This window comes from Schistocerca nitens, chromosome 1, assembly GCF_023898315.1.
Source record: "Schistocerca nitens isolate TAMUIC-IGC-003100 chromosome 1, iqSchNite1.1, whole genome shotgun sequence".
Classification (NCBI taxonomy): domain Eukaryota; kingdom Metazoa; phylum Arthropoda; class Insecta; order Orthoptera; family Acrididae; genus Schistocerca; species Schistocerca nitens.
Window position 1 is genome coordinate 902,534,050 of NC_064614.1, and position 17,751 is coordinate 902,551,800.

At 42.3% G+C, this 17,751-nt stretch overlaps 1 protein-coding gene across 1 annotated transcript in view; it reads left to right on the top strand.

The window, feature by feature from the left end:
* Nucleotides 1-17,034, top strand: part of LOC126192273 (dihydrolipoyllysine-residue succinyltransferase component of 2-oxoglutarate dehydrogenase complex, mitochondrial) — a 77,589-nt gene extending 60,555 nt beyond the window's left edge. The window contains exons 9-10 of the mRNA XM_049932591.1: nucleotides 4,142-4,393; nucleotides 16,115-17,034. Of these exons, the coding sequence (XP_049788548.1) occupies nucleotides 4,142-4,393; nucleotides 16,115-16,249 (387 nt within the window). The 3' untranslated portion in view covers nucleotides 16,250-17,034. The remainder of the gene's footprint in view (nucleotides 1-4,141; nucleotides 4,394-16,114) is intronic.
* Nucleotides 17,035-17,751: the final 717 nt, after the last annotated feature.

Genomic DNA, 17,751 nt, shown 5'->3' on the forward strand with positions numbered 1-17,751 from the left:
CATGAATTATTTACAGAAAAAAGAAAAACTGGGAATAGCCGACCTAGGAAAAAATCAGATGAGGTTCAGGAGAACTATTGGAATGTGTGAAGCAATATTGACCACTTACCGTAGAATATTACCATAGAAGATATGTCGATGAAAGGCAAACCTATCTTTATAGCATTTGTAGATTTAGTAAAGCATTTGACAATGTTGACTGGTCTAGAATCCTTGAAATACTGAAGATGATGGTGATTTCAATCCAAAGACTGATTTCATACAGCTCTCTCCACTAATCAATCATCTGTGAGTCCTCTTCATCACTGTGTTGTAACTGCAACCTATGTACATTTGAATCTGCTCGCTGTAGTCATACCTTGCTTTCCCACAACCATTTTTACTTCTCATGCTTCCTTCCATTAAGAAATTTACAATTGCTTGATGCCCCAGGATGTGTCCTGTCAGCCAATCTCTTCATGTAGTCAACTTGTCCCATACATTTCTTTTCTCCTCTATTCAATTCAGTACATCTTCATTAGTTTTTTGATACGCCGATCTAATATTAAACAGCCTTCTATAGCAACTCATTTCAAAAGCTTCTTTCTCTTGTCTGAACATTTCACTTCTTTACCATGCCACAGACTTCTTATCACTTAAATTTAAATTTGAAGTCAGCAATTTTCTCTTTTTAGGAACACTTTCTCGCTGTTGCCAGTCTGCATTTTATATTCTCTCTCTACTTTGGCCATTGTGTGTTATTTTGCCTCCCAAATAGTAAAACTCATCTGTTACTTTTAGAGTCTCATTCCCTCAGCATTACCTAATTTTTAGAGTCTCATTCCCTCAGCATCACCTAATTTGTGTACATTCCATTACCTAGTTTTACTTCTGTTAATGTTCATCTCATAACTTATTTTCAAGACTTTATCCATTCTGTTCAACTTCTCTTGCAAGCCTTTTGCCATCTCTGGGTTGAATTTGCAGACCTGAAAGCTTATTATGGAACTTCCTGGCAGATTAAAACTGTGTGCTGGATCAAGACTCGAACCTGGGACCTTTTCCTTTTGGGGCAAGTGCTGTAGCAACTGAGCCACCCAAACATGACTCACAAACTGTCCTCCCAGCTTTACTTCCACTGTACCTCATCTCCTTCCTTCCAAGCTTCACAGTTCTTCTGTGGAACTTGGGACTAGTACTGCTGGAAAAAAGGATGTTGCGGAGAGACAGCCTGGCAGATGTAAAGCTTTCAGGACAGATCATGCGTCGCACCTGTGTGGCTCAGTTAGTAGACCATTTGCTGACAAAAGGCAAAGATGCTGACTTTAAGTCCCAGTTTTAATCTGCCAGGAAGTTTCATATCAGTGCACCCTCTACTACAGAGTGAAAATTCATTCTTAATGCTTGTGTTTTCCTACCTGAATTTCAATTACCTTTCCAAATTTTCCTTGGTTTCCTTTGCTTCATGTTTAATTTAAGTCCTGCGGTTTCTTCCTGAACAGCTGCAAACCATCCTTGCAACACTCCACACGATTCCATTTTTGGTCAAGCGTGAGGAATCGTGGAGCCCATCTTGCGGATAGTTTTCTCATGTCCGAATGTTTATGCAAAATATTATGTACTCATTCATTCGAGATGCCCATAGCACTAGCAATCTCACACACCTTAACTCTTCTGTCATCCATTACCATATCATGGATTTTATCAATGATTTCTGCGGTCATAACCTCCACAGGGCGTCCAGAAAGTTCAGCATCACTCATGCCCATATGGCCACTCCGAAAATTTTGAAACCTCTTATAAACTGTTCTAATTGAAGATGCAGAATCACCACAGTGTTTAACAAGCTTCTCATTAGTCTCCTGAGCCTTTTTGCCTTTCATAAAGTAATGTTTGATCACCACACGAAATTCTTCTTCGTCCATTTTTTGACAATCACTGGACTTCTTTGATTCATGCAAATTCCAAACACAAAGAAATAGACCAATATGGCTGAAACTTGATGTGCATTCTGTCCAAAGATGCTACTAACTAAACATGACCTCGATACGCACCGGTGGTGTCGTCTCTCGGACTTTGCACGGGCTTTTCAAAGACCCCTCGTAGTAGCTTCATCTTGCGTGTGCATGTCAGTTTCCATTTAATGAAGCACTGTTGCCAGCCTTCTCTGCAGAAATTACACCATATTGATAACTTCCTGCCTAGAGTTAAACATTCTCAGTTTGCTAAGCTGTAGAGCATTATTTGATTTAAATTGCAAGAATGCTATAGTAATATGTGGACATGTGTATATGAGTGTGCATTTTCTTTTCCATCAGTGCTGTAAAATGTAACTATTTGTTATCTGTATAAAATTAAAACAGATGGCCATCAGATATTTTTGACAACAATATTGTGATATTCAGCTCCTGATGTTGACTATCCATTGCAGTGTTATTCACATAGTGTGGCATAAACCTTAAATAAGTAATTATGTTGTTATACTATTAATAGAGCTGACTAAATAATCAAACTTTGATCTTGAAACTTCACAGAAAAGATATAATCAATCTTGGAAAAGAATTCGAATTTTGCCTAGCTCTGACTTTCCAGCATAAGTAATCAACTTGACCTTATTTAACTATTATCTTTGCTCTTTTAAATAACAAATTTTAGACTGGGCATGTTAAAACACACACACACACACACACACACACACACACACACACACACACACACACGCTTCTATATGCTCGGCACTGATTGACTATCATTTTATAACTGTTGCTCCACAACAGTGTATTTTTGTTCCAGGATGACTAAAAACAAATGGTTTAGTAGAGACTCATGAGTTTAATATAAAGTTTGTGCTCTCTCTCTCTCTTTTGCTAACGAGTCAGCCAGTTACCTTTAAGAGAACAGTACATGAAACAACTGAAGTTATGAAACAGTTTGCCAATGTGAATTGTGATAATGGGTATAGCCCTCTGTTTTATGTGCTGCCGGCAGGAGATAGCTACATGCAACAACATTTGTGAGGCTGCCCCTTTAAGCATGGCAGTATACACAGCAGTCAAAGGCACAAAATACAACGATTTGCCTTGGTTGCCAGCAGATATTGTGGAGCAACTGGCTTGCCCCTCATTCACTGATAGTAGCCAGCAGGAATTAAAATAAAAGCTACTATCAAGTAAGGTTGTCAGTCCCACCTTTTTTCTCCTGCCATCCAATCAAAATAGAGTCCAACGAATTTCCTGACAAACAAACTATGAACAGGATGCAATTATAGTATGTCAAACCTGAATGTAGCACTGGCCCAGAGTAAATAAGTCTCCCTGATGAAGGCCATTTGCAACAGTGGTCGAAATGTTTTTTTAACCATGATGACCATGCAGTTCCATACCTGGATTCATTTCACTGGAGATGACAACAACTGCCGAAACTTCCAACTTCAGAAATGACTTTCTTGAAAGGACTATGAAAGGTACTGTTTATTGCAACATGGAAATGTGAATTTTCATTCTACCAAAAAAATGTAGGAACAAATTCTAAATCCTCCTTCCGAGCAAAGTAATTTCTGTCTCTTGGGTAGCCTGAAAAATCCATTCGAAATATTTGATTTGGGGATAGTCGTACCCTTATATCAATGCATAATTGTGATTAAGATGCCCTGGTCTGTAGATTTACTTTCCTACCAAGTAGATTCTACAGGCTCTAGTTAATGAAGGCAGTCAGAAGGACTAAGAGTTCTGTGAAAAATGATCTCTTGATTTCCTTTCAGCAGGTGATGGAATCTTGATTATTCTGCATTTATTCTAATGAAGTATATAATTTTTTACGTATTACTTTGCTGTGTCATGTGCATAAAACACTCCTGCCTGCTGGCAATACTACAAAGATTTTCTGTTAGTAACTGTGTACATTAGGGGTAACAATTTGTGTATGCCATATTATACTTCTGTATGACCTTTTTTCTATTATGGGATCAAATGTTCAGTTTCAGGCTCAGTATATTGCTTTGTTACTTGTATCCTGAATAAACTTTCCTTTTTTTCAGTTTTGGTAAAAGAAAACAAACAAATGTGTAATGAGTGATAATGTCTGTCTCATGGATTTAGTTTACTGTGTATGATGTGTTTTCATCAAATTGTCTCTCAGGAATTAACATTTACTTTTTTCTCAGGGGCTGGTAGTACCAGTTCTGCGAAATGTTGAATCAATGAGCTATGCTGACATTGAGCTGGGGATAGCTGCACTTGGCGAGAAAGCTCGAAAAGGAGCGCTTGCAGTGGAGGATATGGATGGGGGGACCTTCACTATTAGTAATGGAGGTATCTTCGGTTCTCTGATGGGCACACCTATTATAAATCCACCCCAGTCTGCTATTTTGGGTATGCATGCTATTGTGGAACGACCTGTTGCCATCAAAGGACAGGTAAGTGTTGTTACGGGTGTTTGGTTCTGAAACATTTCCACTCTTGTAAATGAAATTCGTGTCTAAGCTTTGTGAGTATATTCCTCTTATAATACAAGTAACTCTACTGTTAATTGTTGCAATAACTGAAGATTCATGAAGCTGAATACATTCGTTAAGTAAATTAATATGTACACTGTCAAACACGAACATCATTAACTCTTGAAAGGATTACTGTTAATTTTACACAGCAGTCGCATATGTATTTTAGATTCATCATCAGTTGACATACAAGTCAAGATAAAAACTTTGTTTGGACTATTGTCTGTGACCTGTTTTTATATTGCGCACATTCAGAACATTGCTCTAATTTATAGGTAGGACTTGAAACCTTCAGTGATCACTGTATTTTCATCTCATGCCAATGGAGCTGACATTTCATGTGGAAATCCATTAAAGATACAAACTGTTACCTGCATCTATACCCCAGGTCACTAATGCACCCTAGTGCAGCTGCACTTAATCCATAGATAAACGGTTCAAATTGTGGTGGTGGATGAAGTTTTTATCACCAGTGTTTGTCTAGTAAGAGTAGATGAACTGGTGTTGTGAAATTGGTGATCAGTAGCCTTTCCACTAATTTCCTGGACTTATTGGACTATACCCGCGCCGGCGAAACATTTCACTTGACAGTTCGCTTTTTGTTTAGTTAGGTTGGCTATACTGTAATAGCGATGTTGCAACAGCAGCCTCTATACACACAGCAGACGATACAGTTTTCCGTCCCGTCTCGTAAATGTAAGCGATTGAACAATTGCAGTGTGTATAAAAACTCGTTTTTAGTTGTACTACAATGACAGGAAGTAAACAACCGTATAATAATGCATGTAAAAGTATAACAATGCACACCCTTTCGATAACGGAACAAAGAAATACAAAAAACAAGCATCTGACAACTGGTACTTTAAAATCAATAATGTACACAGTTTACAAAATAAATAATAACCGAGATTGCAATAAATAACCAGTATTAGTAATTTTTCACTCACCAATTTACAGCGATAATGGCGCAATTCCATCCAGCTCGCCATCGTCACTGTTGTCCGATTCATCGCCAAAACCGTCTTCATCGTCATCATCAGCAAGACAAATCATTAATTGTTCATGGCCACTGATAATGCCTTCTATTGTCTGTGCTGCTCGTATAAGCTTCTCGACATGCTCTACTTTTTTTCTCCATGAGGTTGCATCCACAGTCACAAGAGCTTCACGCAACGGCCAAATTATGGAATGAATGTCTCTGCCCACAATTTTGTGCAAGAAAATGCTACGAGCGGTAACAATGTGTGCCCTCTCTAACAGTACTTTGCTTCCGTCTAGCATTTTGTAACGGAAACCCATATTTTTAGCACAATTTTTAGTGATGTTTTACCATCCCTGAAGAGTTCACTTTCTTTTAAAGAGACTAATAACTTAGCTACAGTCGGATACTCTTTTCTGCTGTAGTAAGCATAAACATGCCTACGAATTGCATCAGTCTGGAAAGAATCTAAATCTGTGATAGGACTAGGCTGCTTTTTCTTCTTTCCCGGGGTTGTTAAAAATGTATTATTTGATCCAGACAGCTCGGAATCATTACGGCTCACTTCAGTATCTTCCAAGTTTTGTAGTAATACTCCCTTACTTACTACGGTTCTTGCACTAATTCCAAGAGTTTTCGACGTACGTTCCACCACTTTATCGGCAGGAATTGATGGCTGTCCATGAATGCTTACGTAGTTTTTCTCCTGCTCGTAAAAACTCACGAGTTCTGCGTAGCAACTCCAGTGCCTGGCTGTTTAGCGGCACCCCTCACTAGGTGAACGAAGTCTTTTCGGTGACGTTTTCCAAGTATGTAAACTAACAACGTAACAAAAGTCACAACGATATAGCACACAGTACAACGAAAACACGCGGTAAACAACATGCAATTCACGTTGTATACACATTCACTAAACAAAGCCGGCAACGTGGGAACTTTGACGTCACAGCACGTGAGTAACAGCAGTGCTCACTGTGCTGTGATTGGCTGGAGCTCCACGCTGAACGCCTAGCGCCTATCATTCTTCACTTGTTACTCTGTTACGCTGCCAACTTCATACGCAAACGTCAAGTGCAATGTTTCAGCGGCCCGCGTATAGTCCAGTTTCCAGTTTGTGTGCGGAGTCTGGTTAGTCTCCACTATCTATTGTCTTATCTCCTCATGGGATGCCAACCATAGAGGGTTCTGTCTGTTCCCACATTACAAGCATCCATCTCTGTTGCCCAGCTGCCACTGGAATGTCCGTTATGTAACCATCCATGGGCAACGAGGCCATTTGAGTCCATGTGAGTGAGTGTCTTGAGTATTGTAGGTCGAGGGCATTAACATCCAATGCCAGGGGTGGATGGCCATGGCTACTAAAGATGTCAACTGACTGGGTACAGGGAGAATTTTACCTCAAATTACATTTTTAAAACTAAATTTTATGAGATTTTAAATCACCACCTGCATTATCCCAGGACTGCTGTGCAGAATTGTTTTCTATGCTGAGGGCACTCAAGCAGATGACATGACATTGTGGCAAGAAGTTCCTCATCTGCTCAGATTTCCAAAGTGCAAAGGAAATAATTTTCTGTTGGGTTCCAGGAGACACAGAGTTACAGGGAGATGAACTCGCTAATGTTACTACCAAAGAGCCTTGCTCTCTTCCATCTCCTGCTCGGTGTTCAACCCCACTGCAAGCTCTTACCATATGTGAACTGAAAGACCTTGTATTGGTGAGAGGCTAATTAAGTGAAAGTGCACGGTAATTAGCTGTGTTCAGTGAAACATTTAGCGCAACCAAAGCTTACCTCCTGCCACAACGAGCTGAAGAAGTAGCAGCCCTTACACGGCTTAGAGTGGGATATTGCCCATTGACACACAGCAGACGATATAACAAATTTTAATTGAGTGTGTCATAAGAAGGTTTTGTATTTTGTTAGGACTCCTTCACAAAATTTTGCGTGTGAGATTTTAACTGTTGCAGACTGGCGTGGTCAGCCATTATTCCCAAGTATTCACCCGCCCACAGTAAATATGTTCATCAGTTCTTGAATTATCACTTATTTCAGACTAATTTTGGTACACAGTAAAAATTTTCAACAAATATAGTCAGACAGGTTTAATCATACAGTCAATACTAAACATCTGGTTATGGTGTGAATCTCGCATGAATGTCTCCCCAGGGGGTCCACAACTCTTTTGTGGATACGTGCGTGGTGAGCACGGGACCCCGAGCTAGCGCAGTTCTCCTTCCTTTCCGGGCTGCCCTACCCCCCTTCCCCATCCCTCCTCGTCCCCAATCCTCCCCCCCCCCCCCCACCTCCCCTTCACACTCCCTCTTCTTGGGAGTAATGTATCAAACCTTCGTCCGGAGACGGACATTTGAACACTCCAGGATCCTGTTTCCTTTGTTTTTTTTTTCCGTTCTCACACTTTCTTCCTCTGTTGGTCTGTCCCTACGTTCACTCTTCTCCTTGCTTTCATGCCCTTACTTCTATCTCTGCCTAATTCTCCTTGCCCTATTCTCCTTGTCTTCTTTTCTGTGTTTTATTCTCCGCTTCGGCGTTTGAGATTCTTTCTTCTATCCCTCTCTCTCTTTCCTCTCTTCTTTCCTCCCTGTGCGTGTCTGAAGGCCGACCCATGCGTTCGCACGCGTAGCCGGTGACGGGGTAACGCGTAATTCCCCGCCCTGGGTAGACAAGTAAGGCACGCACGTACCCCCTGGTAAAGGCTGGGCCCAGGTAGGCGTGATTGCCTGATCTGTTACCTTCCGAACGTGCCGATTGGTCCCTCCGTCCGTTTCTCGGGAGGTGTGACCTGAGGTGTGGACAATCACCTAAGGTGGTAGTGCCCTTTGAGGGGGCCCCTACAAAGAAGGAGCGCGCCATCGGAGACGCTGGCAATCACGGGGGATTCATCCGCAATGGATTTCTCTTCTTCTTATTCTTCTTCCCTGTCTTCTGCCCAAAAAACAAAGCTAGATGAAACTCCTGTTCCGAAAATTCTACCACCAGTACCGAAGTTTCTTGTTGTCACAAGATCTGACGGTCATGATTTTTCACCAGTCAACCCTTTTGTCATTCAGAAGGGTGTGGATGCGATTGCAGTACCAGTGAAATCTTGTACTCGGTCGCGCAACGGTACCTTGCTGTTGGAGACAGAGTGTGTCTTCCAGGCCCAAAAATTACTTCGAGCCACTCTCTTACACACATTCCCTGTACGGGTGGAGACCCACCGCACCTTGAATTCGTTGCGTGGCGTGGTGTATACCAGGTCACTCGACAGGCTAACTGATGAGGAGATTCTGTCTTTCCTCTCTGATCAGGGAGTGACGGCCGTTCATCGGGTCATGAAAAGGCTCGACAAGGACCTCATACCGACCCGAACCATATTCCTGACATTCAATAATGTGCAATTGCCTTCACGAATTAAAGCGGGTTATGAGATCATTTCTGTTCGGCTGTATATACCCAGCCCTACAAGGTGTTACCAATGTCAGCAGCTTAACCATACACGGCAGTCTTGTTCAATTGGGGTTAAATTCGTTACCTGTGGCAGGGACGCCCATGAGGGTGAATGTCCACCTCCGTCCCCTCTTTGCGTCAACTGCATGGGTGACCATGCTGCCTCCTCTCGTGACTGCCCCGTCTACAAAGATGAGAAAAGTATACAGGAAATTCGAGTGAAAGAGAAGGTGTCGACCTCGGCTACTCGCAAGTTATTCAATAGCAGAAAGCCCACTGTCCTTGCGGCAGGGAAATACAATACCGCTCTCGCCTCTCCTCGGTCTACCGGGGAGGTAACTACACAGACATGCACTCTAACATTTAGCGATTCACTCGTCTGATCAGCCAGTGCTAAGATCGCCCGATCAACGTCTCCTCTTCCTCCCACCAACCCTAAGGCTCAAACATCATCATCTGCTGCTGCTAAGATGAGAACCTCTAAATCAGATGCTTGGACCTTCAAAAAAGAACCGTCATGCGAAGATTTCTTGCGTACCCGAACTTCACAGCCATCAACTGTTCTTTCGACAAAACGTAATTCTTCAAAGAAGGCTCATAGTAAAAAGAGTTCTCAATCTCCGCAGAGGCGCGTTTCTTCTCCTGTGCCACCCAGCGGTTACCATCCCCGGCCGTCTTCAGTTTCGCCTGGCTGCACCGCTGGTAGCCGATCATCTGGCCTTTCACCGGCAGAGGAAGCTAGCAGCAGTGCTCCCTCGAAGCCAGGCCCTCAGCAACCATCGAGGTTACTCTTTCTTGTTTCTTTTTTTTTTTTTTACTCCTACTTCTTCTTCTTCTTCTTCTTCTTTTATATCTTTTTCTTCTTTTCGTTTTCATAATGGCATTTCTTCAATGGAATATTCGCGGCATTTGGCCCAACCGAGAGGAACTAAAATTGCTGCTTCGAATGCACTGCCCGCTTATCATAGGTCTCCAAGAAACGAAGTTATGCCCATGCAATCGTATTGACCTGGCACACTATACCTCTGTGCGTTTTGACTACCCCCTGTGGCAGGTATTCCAGCTCGTGGAGGGGTCATGTTGCTGGTTCGGGATGATGTCTATTACGATCCAGATCTGCAGGCAGTTGCCATCCGAATTACTCTCCCCACTTTCACATTTTCCATTTGTACTGTTTACACTCCATCATCGTCTGCCTGTACTAGGGCAGACATGGTACAACTGATTGCTCAGCTTCCTACGCCATTTTTGTTGATTGGAGACTTTAATGCCCACCATCCCCTTTGGGGCTCTCCAGCCTCCTGCCAGAGAGGTTCCCTCTTGGCTGACCTTTTCAACCACCTCAATCTAGTCTGCTTAAATACCGGTGCACCTACCTTCCTTTTGGATGCAACACATACCTATTCCCACTTGGACCTCTCAATATCCGCTATCCAACTTGCACATCGGTTCGAGTGGTATGCTCTGTCTGACACATACTTGAGTGACCATTTCCCCTGCATAATCCATCTCCTGCATCACACCCCTTCTCTCCACGTTCCACTCGCTGGAACATCTCCAAAGCTGACTGGGGGCTTTTCACCTCCCTGGTGACCTTCCATCATCAAGACTTCTCCAGCTGCGATAGTCAGGGCACCTATCTCACAGACGTTATTCTCACTGCTGCTGAATATTCCATCCCTCGTACTTCATCTTCTCCCCGTCGAGTCCCAGTCCCCTGGTGGACTACGGCATGCAGCGATGCTATTCATGCTCGGTGACGTGCTTTACGCACCTTCCAACGCCGCCCTACGATGGCGAACTGTATCAGTTACAAACGACTCTGTGCACAATGTCGTCATGTTATCAAAGAACAAAAAGGCTTGCTGGGTGGCTTTCACCAGCTTATTCAACAGTTTTACTCCTCCTTCGGTTGTCTGGGGTGGCCTGCGCTGGCTATCTGGCACCAAGGTCCACTCCCCGATGTCTGACCTGACTGTAGCGCATGAAGTCCTTGTGGATCCTGAGGATGTCTCAAATGTCTTCGGCCGCTTTTTCGCTGAGGTCTTGAGCTCTGACCATTACCACCCTGCCTTCCTCCCCTGAAAACAATCAGAGGAGGCATGGCCACCTTCTTTCCAGTCTTTGAATCGTGAAAGTTACAATGCCATCTTCACCATGCGGGAACTCAAAAGTGCACTCGCCCGGTCCCGATCCTCTGCTCCGGGGCCATATGTTATCCATATTCAGATGCTGAAGAACCTTTCTCCTGCAGGTAAAGGCTTTCTTCTTCGCGCCTATAATCGCATCTGGACTGAAGGTCATGTTCCCACACACTGGCGTGAAGCAATTGTTGTTCCCATACCCAAACCAGGAAAGAACAAACACCTTCCTTCCAGTTATCGCCCCATCTCCCTTACCAGCTACGTCTGCAAGGTGATGGAGCGCATGGTAAATTCTCGATTGGTTTGGCTCCTTGAATCTCGACGCCTACTTACCAATGTGAAATGTGGCTTTCGTAGGTGCCGCTCTGCAGTTGACCACCTAGTTACCTTGTCAACCTTCATTATGAACAACATTTTGCGTAAGCACCAGACGGTGGCTGTGTTCTTAGATTTGGAGAAGGCTTACGACACCTGTTGGAGGGTGGGCATTCTCCGCACCGTGCACACTTGGGGCCTTCACGGTTGCCTCCTCCTTTTTATTAATGCATTTTTATTGTACCGAATGTTCAGGGTACGTGTGGGTTCTGTTTTGTCAGATGCCTTTCACCAGGAGAATGTGGTGCCCCAGAGCTCCGTTTTGATCGTGGCCCTTTTTGCCATAGCTATCAATCCAATAACGAATTGCCTTCCAGCTCCCTTTTCGTGGACAACTTTATGATAAAATGGTCTGTATGAACTTCTGGCGTTACAAACAGTTTCTTCCACCATCCTTACATCTCGGTCCCGTTGCTCTCCCATTTGTGGAGACAACAAAATTTTTAGGTCTTACATTTGAAAGGAAACTTTGCTGGTCTCCACATGTGTCTTACTTGGCTGCTCGTTGTACCTGTTCCCTAAATGTCCTCCGTGTTCTCAGCGGTATGTCATGGGGAGCAGATCAAATGGTCCTGTTTCGCTTATATCGGTCCTTTGCCCAATCAAAGCTGGATTATGGGAGCTTTGTCTACTCTTCTGCCCGGCCGTCCATCTTATGCCGTCTAAACTCTATCCACCATCGGGGGTTCTGTCTGGCGACTGGAGCATCCTATACCAGCCCTGTTGAGAGTCTGTATGCCGAAACTGCCGAATTACCGCTAAACTACCGGCACGATATGTTGCTTTGTCGGTACGCCTGCTGGCTGATGTCAATGCCTGACCACCCGTCATATTTCTTTTTCTTTGACAACTCTCTCAACCACCAATACAGGCTGTATGTCTCTGCCCTGTTACCTTCTGGAGTTCGCTTTCGTCGCCTGCTTCAGCAACTTGATTTTACCCTCCCTACGACTTTTCGAGTGGGTGAGAGCCCGACGCCACCTTGGCTCCAGGCTCAGGTTCGCGTTCACCTTGAACTCAGCTCGCTCCCAAAGGAGAGGACCGCGAATTCGATGTACCGCTCGGGGTTTGTCGAACTTCGTTCGAGGTTCGCTCATAACGTCCTTATTTACACAGATGGCTCCAAGACTACTGCTGGCGTCGGATGTGCCTTTGTCGTTGGAGATGATACCTTTCAATACCAGCTCCTTGACCAGTGCTCAAGCTTTACAGCTGAGCTTTTTGCTCTCTATCAGGCTGTTCAGTATATCTGCCGCCATCGTCATTCTCCCTATGCCATCTGCTCTGATTCCTTGAGCGCCATTCACAGTCTCCATGACCCATATTCAGACCAACCTCTCGTGCAACGAATTCAATGGTCCCTTCAGTCGCTAGCTGATACCGGCGCTTGTGTCCTTTTTGTGTGGGTTCCTGGCCACGTTGGTGTGCCTGGGAACGAAGCTGCTGATGCTGCAGCCAAGGCTGCTGTCCTCCTGCCTCGGACAGCTCCCTTTTGTGTCCCATCAACTGATGTTAGTGGGGTTCTTTGTTGGCACGTTTCATCATTGTGGCATGAGGCTTGGTCATCTCTCCATGAAAATAAGCTTAGGGCCCTCAAACCGATCCTGATGGCTTGGACGACCTCCTTGTGCCCTTCCCGGCGAGAGGAGGTCATTTTGGCTAGGTTGTGGATTGGGCATTGCCGCTTTAGCCACTGCTATCTGTCGTCCGGTGACCCCGCCCCGCAGTACCCCTGTGGTCATCCATTGACGGTGTACCATGTTTTATTGTCCTGTCCCTGTTTTATTCTCTCTCGTGTTGTCCTGTGTCTGCCATCTACCTTACAGGAACTTTTAGCTGATGACGCTCAAGCAGCTGCTCGTGTCCTTCGTTTTATTACACTGCCAGACTTGTCGAAAGAGATCTAACTCTTTTATTTTGTTTCTCTGCGTCTTTGTAAGTACTTTCTGATATTGCCCCCTTGCGTTTTTCTATGCTGTTAGTGCACTAACGTTTGTGACTGGGTGCTAATGACCTTAGTAGTTGAGCGCCCTAAACACAAAAATCACACAAATGTTTTGGGCAGTTTACCAGTGCCCTCCATAACATGTAATGACCGAGGACTCCTTGTTCAGTATAGCATTGTTGTTGTTGTCCACTTTTAACTTTCTGTACTGGTATTTTATCATTAAACTTACCTAGTTAGTTTGCTGTGCTTTGTATGTATTTTTGTGGCTGGCCTTTTATAAATCTCAAAATGACATAGAAATAGGTAGCACTGGTGTTGCGAAGCTTCTGAAAGAGTTGGAAACAAACAAATCTTGATGTCTGGATGGAATCCCAATTTGGTTTTACAGAGAGAACTCTTCAGCACTGGCCATTTAGGTTGTATTTCTAGTGAATCTCTTGCCCAGTGCAAATTCCCAAGTGACTGGAAAAGGCACAGATGATTCCTGCATAAAAGAAGGATAAAAGAATGGACCCATAAATTGTAGACCTATATCCTGTGCTGCAAATTCGTGAGCATGTTCTAAATTTGGATATACTAAATTTCCTTGAGGGAGGAAAACTTCTGTCCACAGGACAGCAGGGTTTTAGAAAGCATCACTTGTGCGAAGCTCAGCTTGCCCTTTTCTAGCAGGTTGCCCTGCCAACAATGGATGAAGGGCAACAGGCAGATTCCATATTCCTGGATTCCCATATAATATATGACACATTCTCACACTGCAGACTTTTAATCGAGGTACGAGCATACGATATAGGCTCTGAGATATGTGAGTGGCTCGAAGACTTAACACTTCTTAAGTATACTTAAGAAGTGTTAAGTCTCCGAGACTTAACACTTCTTAAGTATACTTAAGAAGTGTTAAGTCTTCGAGCCACTCACATATCTCAGAGCCTATTTCGTATGCTCGTACCTTGGTTAAATAAATATAAACACAATCTGATGTGTAGGGGTGAACAGCAATCTGTGACTATTTGCTGATGACACTTAGTTTATGGTAAAGTTTGTCAATGAGTGACTGTAGGAAGATACAGGATGACTTAGGTAGAAATTCTGTTTCCTGTGATGAATGACAACTGTCTCTAAATGTGGAAAAACACTTGGACTAGAATAAGAAAAGCTATTCTGCAATGTGTGGATATAGTATCAGTGGCGTGCTGCTTGACACAGTCACATTGGTTAAATATCTGTGCATAACACTCAGAATGAGGTCAGTTGTAGGGAAGACAGATAATTGACTTCAGTTTATTAGGTGAATTCTAGGACAGTGTACCCCATCTATAAAGGAAACAGTGTGTAGAACACTTGTCTGACCCATTCTTGAGTACTGCTTGAGTGTTTAGACTCCATACCAGGTTGTATTAAAGGAGACATTGAAGCAATTCCGAGGTGTGCTGCTAGATTTATTATCAGTATGCTCAATCAACACACAAGTATTACAGAAATACTCTGTGAAATGGGAATTCCTGGAGGGAAGAAGACACTATTGAGAAAATGTAGAGAACCGACATTTGCAACTGATTCCAAAACGACTTTACTGTTGCCAGTGTACATCTTGGTTAGGGACCACAGAGACAGGATTCAGAATGCATACTGAGGCATATAAACAGTTATTTTTCTCTCTCCCCATTTGACTAATAGTGGTACAAGTTACCTTTTGCCATGCACCATATGATGCGCCAAGTGCTAGCAGGTTGGGTGAGCAGATGGCTCCCACACACATTCAAACTGGGCATGATGAACTGCAGTAGATCCCTCTGACAGGTAACCTACCACATATGCTTACCTGGTGCGGTGAGCTGTGGATGCTCATGGGTACACGTACCCCAGGGGAGTAGATTTGTAACAGCCCTGGCCTAGACCTTATACATTTTGCAAGTCTGGTTAAATATAAAGCAGCTGGCAACAAGAGAATCTTGAGGCTCAAAAACTTGTGATATTGTTATTTGTGTTAAACAGACAAGACAGCAAAAGAAAAAAAAAAGTTTAGTAAAGATGTTGATGGAAGGAAAAAAGCTGCTTCTCAGCATGTGTCGTTTGTGTTATAAATTAACTAGGTGGACGTCAGAAGGAATAATGGTTCCTTGCCATTAAGTGATAATGAGAATGAGCAAAAGTATGAGATGCAAGTGCAGATAAAAATGAAAATAAAAGAGAGAGAAGAAAATAAGATGAACATGGGGGACAAGGAAAAGTTAGGTCATTAAATGCCTAGCTTTAGTTATTGACAGACAAATAAGAGACTGTAAATATGAGAAGGAAGAGATGATATAAAATTGCCACACATTACGTCATGGGAATAGCAAGCACTATTTTCAACATGTTACTAGGTTCAGAACCTCACTAAACTGTTCCAAAATGACTGGAAGGAAAGTACCTGGATTCATATTCCACTAGCCACAAAATGAAACGTTCCTTTTTTTGTCACACATGCTCCATTTGTCCCTTTCCTTATCGGTTACATCCAGTGACGTGTATGCACTGAAAGTAGCCATTAAAACTTAGTGCATTGACAATTCATTTATTTATTTCACTGCTAAATGTTTTACTTCCAACTAATCTGTGTCATAGTCTTTGTTACAGCTAGCTGTAATGTAGTTTTGCATTTTAAATACTAAAGTTATTGATGTGGAGTGCAAATATTTAACTTCTTTCTGTTCCTGTACCTGAAATCTTGTACCAACTAAACAATTTGTTCTTGCATTCTAGGTTGTTATTCGACCCATGATGTATGTTGCTTTGACATATGACCATCGTCTCATAGATGGTCGTGAAGCTGTTTTGTTTCTACGGAAGATAAAGGCAGCTGTTGAAGATCCAAGAATTATGTTACTTAATGTGTAAATTAGTGGCACTTTCTGTTTTGTCCATAAATATTTGAACAAAAAGTAACAGGCAGCTAAGCCTAGAGTGACTCTTGGTCTGCTCAGCTACCAGTACCCCTACAACTAGTGTTTTAGAATGGTGTAGCAGACTTTTCAAATTTGTTAGCAAAACTTATATCTGAATTTGTTTTGCTAACATACAATTCCTGTGTCCATATTTTATTATTTATATAATTGTTGTGCTGATGTGGTGCTTAATTATTCAACTCTGCGACACTCAAGCAAAAGTGGAGATGAACCATTGTATTTATTACTTTCTATTACTGCACTTTATTTTCAAATGCCAATCACGCTTTTGTAATAATGAATCTGTATTTATTGTACATTAAAGCAAGTGTGTGTGTGTGTGTGTGTGTGTGTGTGTGTGTGTGTGTGTTGGTTGAGAGATGTTGGGAGAGCAATTAGAGCAGACAAACATGTATAAAAGAGGTCAACAAAATTAAAATCTACTTACAAATTTTTTGACATTTTTTTGTTTCATCACATGTATCTGAGGAAGATCAATAATTTTTTAACTCTCAACATGCACTTTTCTACCCATGTCACATGTTCAGACTATATAGCGTACACTCAGTAAACAAAAGATGAAAGATAATATTTTCCTTTTCTGGGTTGATATACTATGATTGGCATTACTGAAGGAATGTAACATGCAAGTGCAAATTTTCTGGAAGCAACCTGTTACAAACATCAGATTGTGCTCTATTTGTATATAAAAATTTAATTAAAATTGGTTTTGAGAAAGCTCTGGCATTTGTTTTTCAGTAATTATTGTGCAGTTGGTAAAATAACAGCAGACCTTTACGAATGCAGAAGGAGACCTTTACAAATGTAGAAGGCATATCACACTGTTGAGTTTGTCGACTAGATGGGAATATTAAACTTGTCTCCACCACCTGAACGAGGAGTCCTGATCATTATGTGGGGGTAGAAGATGCTAGTAAACCTCCCAAAAAAATTCATGCAAGTTGCACACTGTAACCAGATGTTTAGCATTGAGTGTAGAACTAAATCTAACTACATTTGTGGAAAATTGTTACTGTGTACTAACATTAGTCTGAAATAATTTCAATAAATAATTCAAGAACAGATGAAGGTATTTACAACTGTTGTAATTGGCATTTGGTGCACATACCATGAAGCCAGCACCATATTATGTAGTTAGTATAGCTCATGATTAAAGCAATTTGTATAAGTACATACAGTGCGGGCAATTATTTCAGGTTATTGAAGAAAAAAGGGCAAATACAATAATTTGTTCTAAAGGCATGTTCTGATGTCATTTTCTGCTTGTATGATAGATTCCGTAAGGTAAACATTACACAGTACTTAGATATTTCCTTTATCACTTGACAAATACACCTATTTTATTTAACTTCTTCACAAGATAAATTCGGAGTATTGGTTTAAATTGACAAATATAAAATCTGTACTGTGTATGTACTTATACAAATTTGCTTT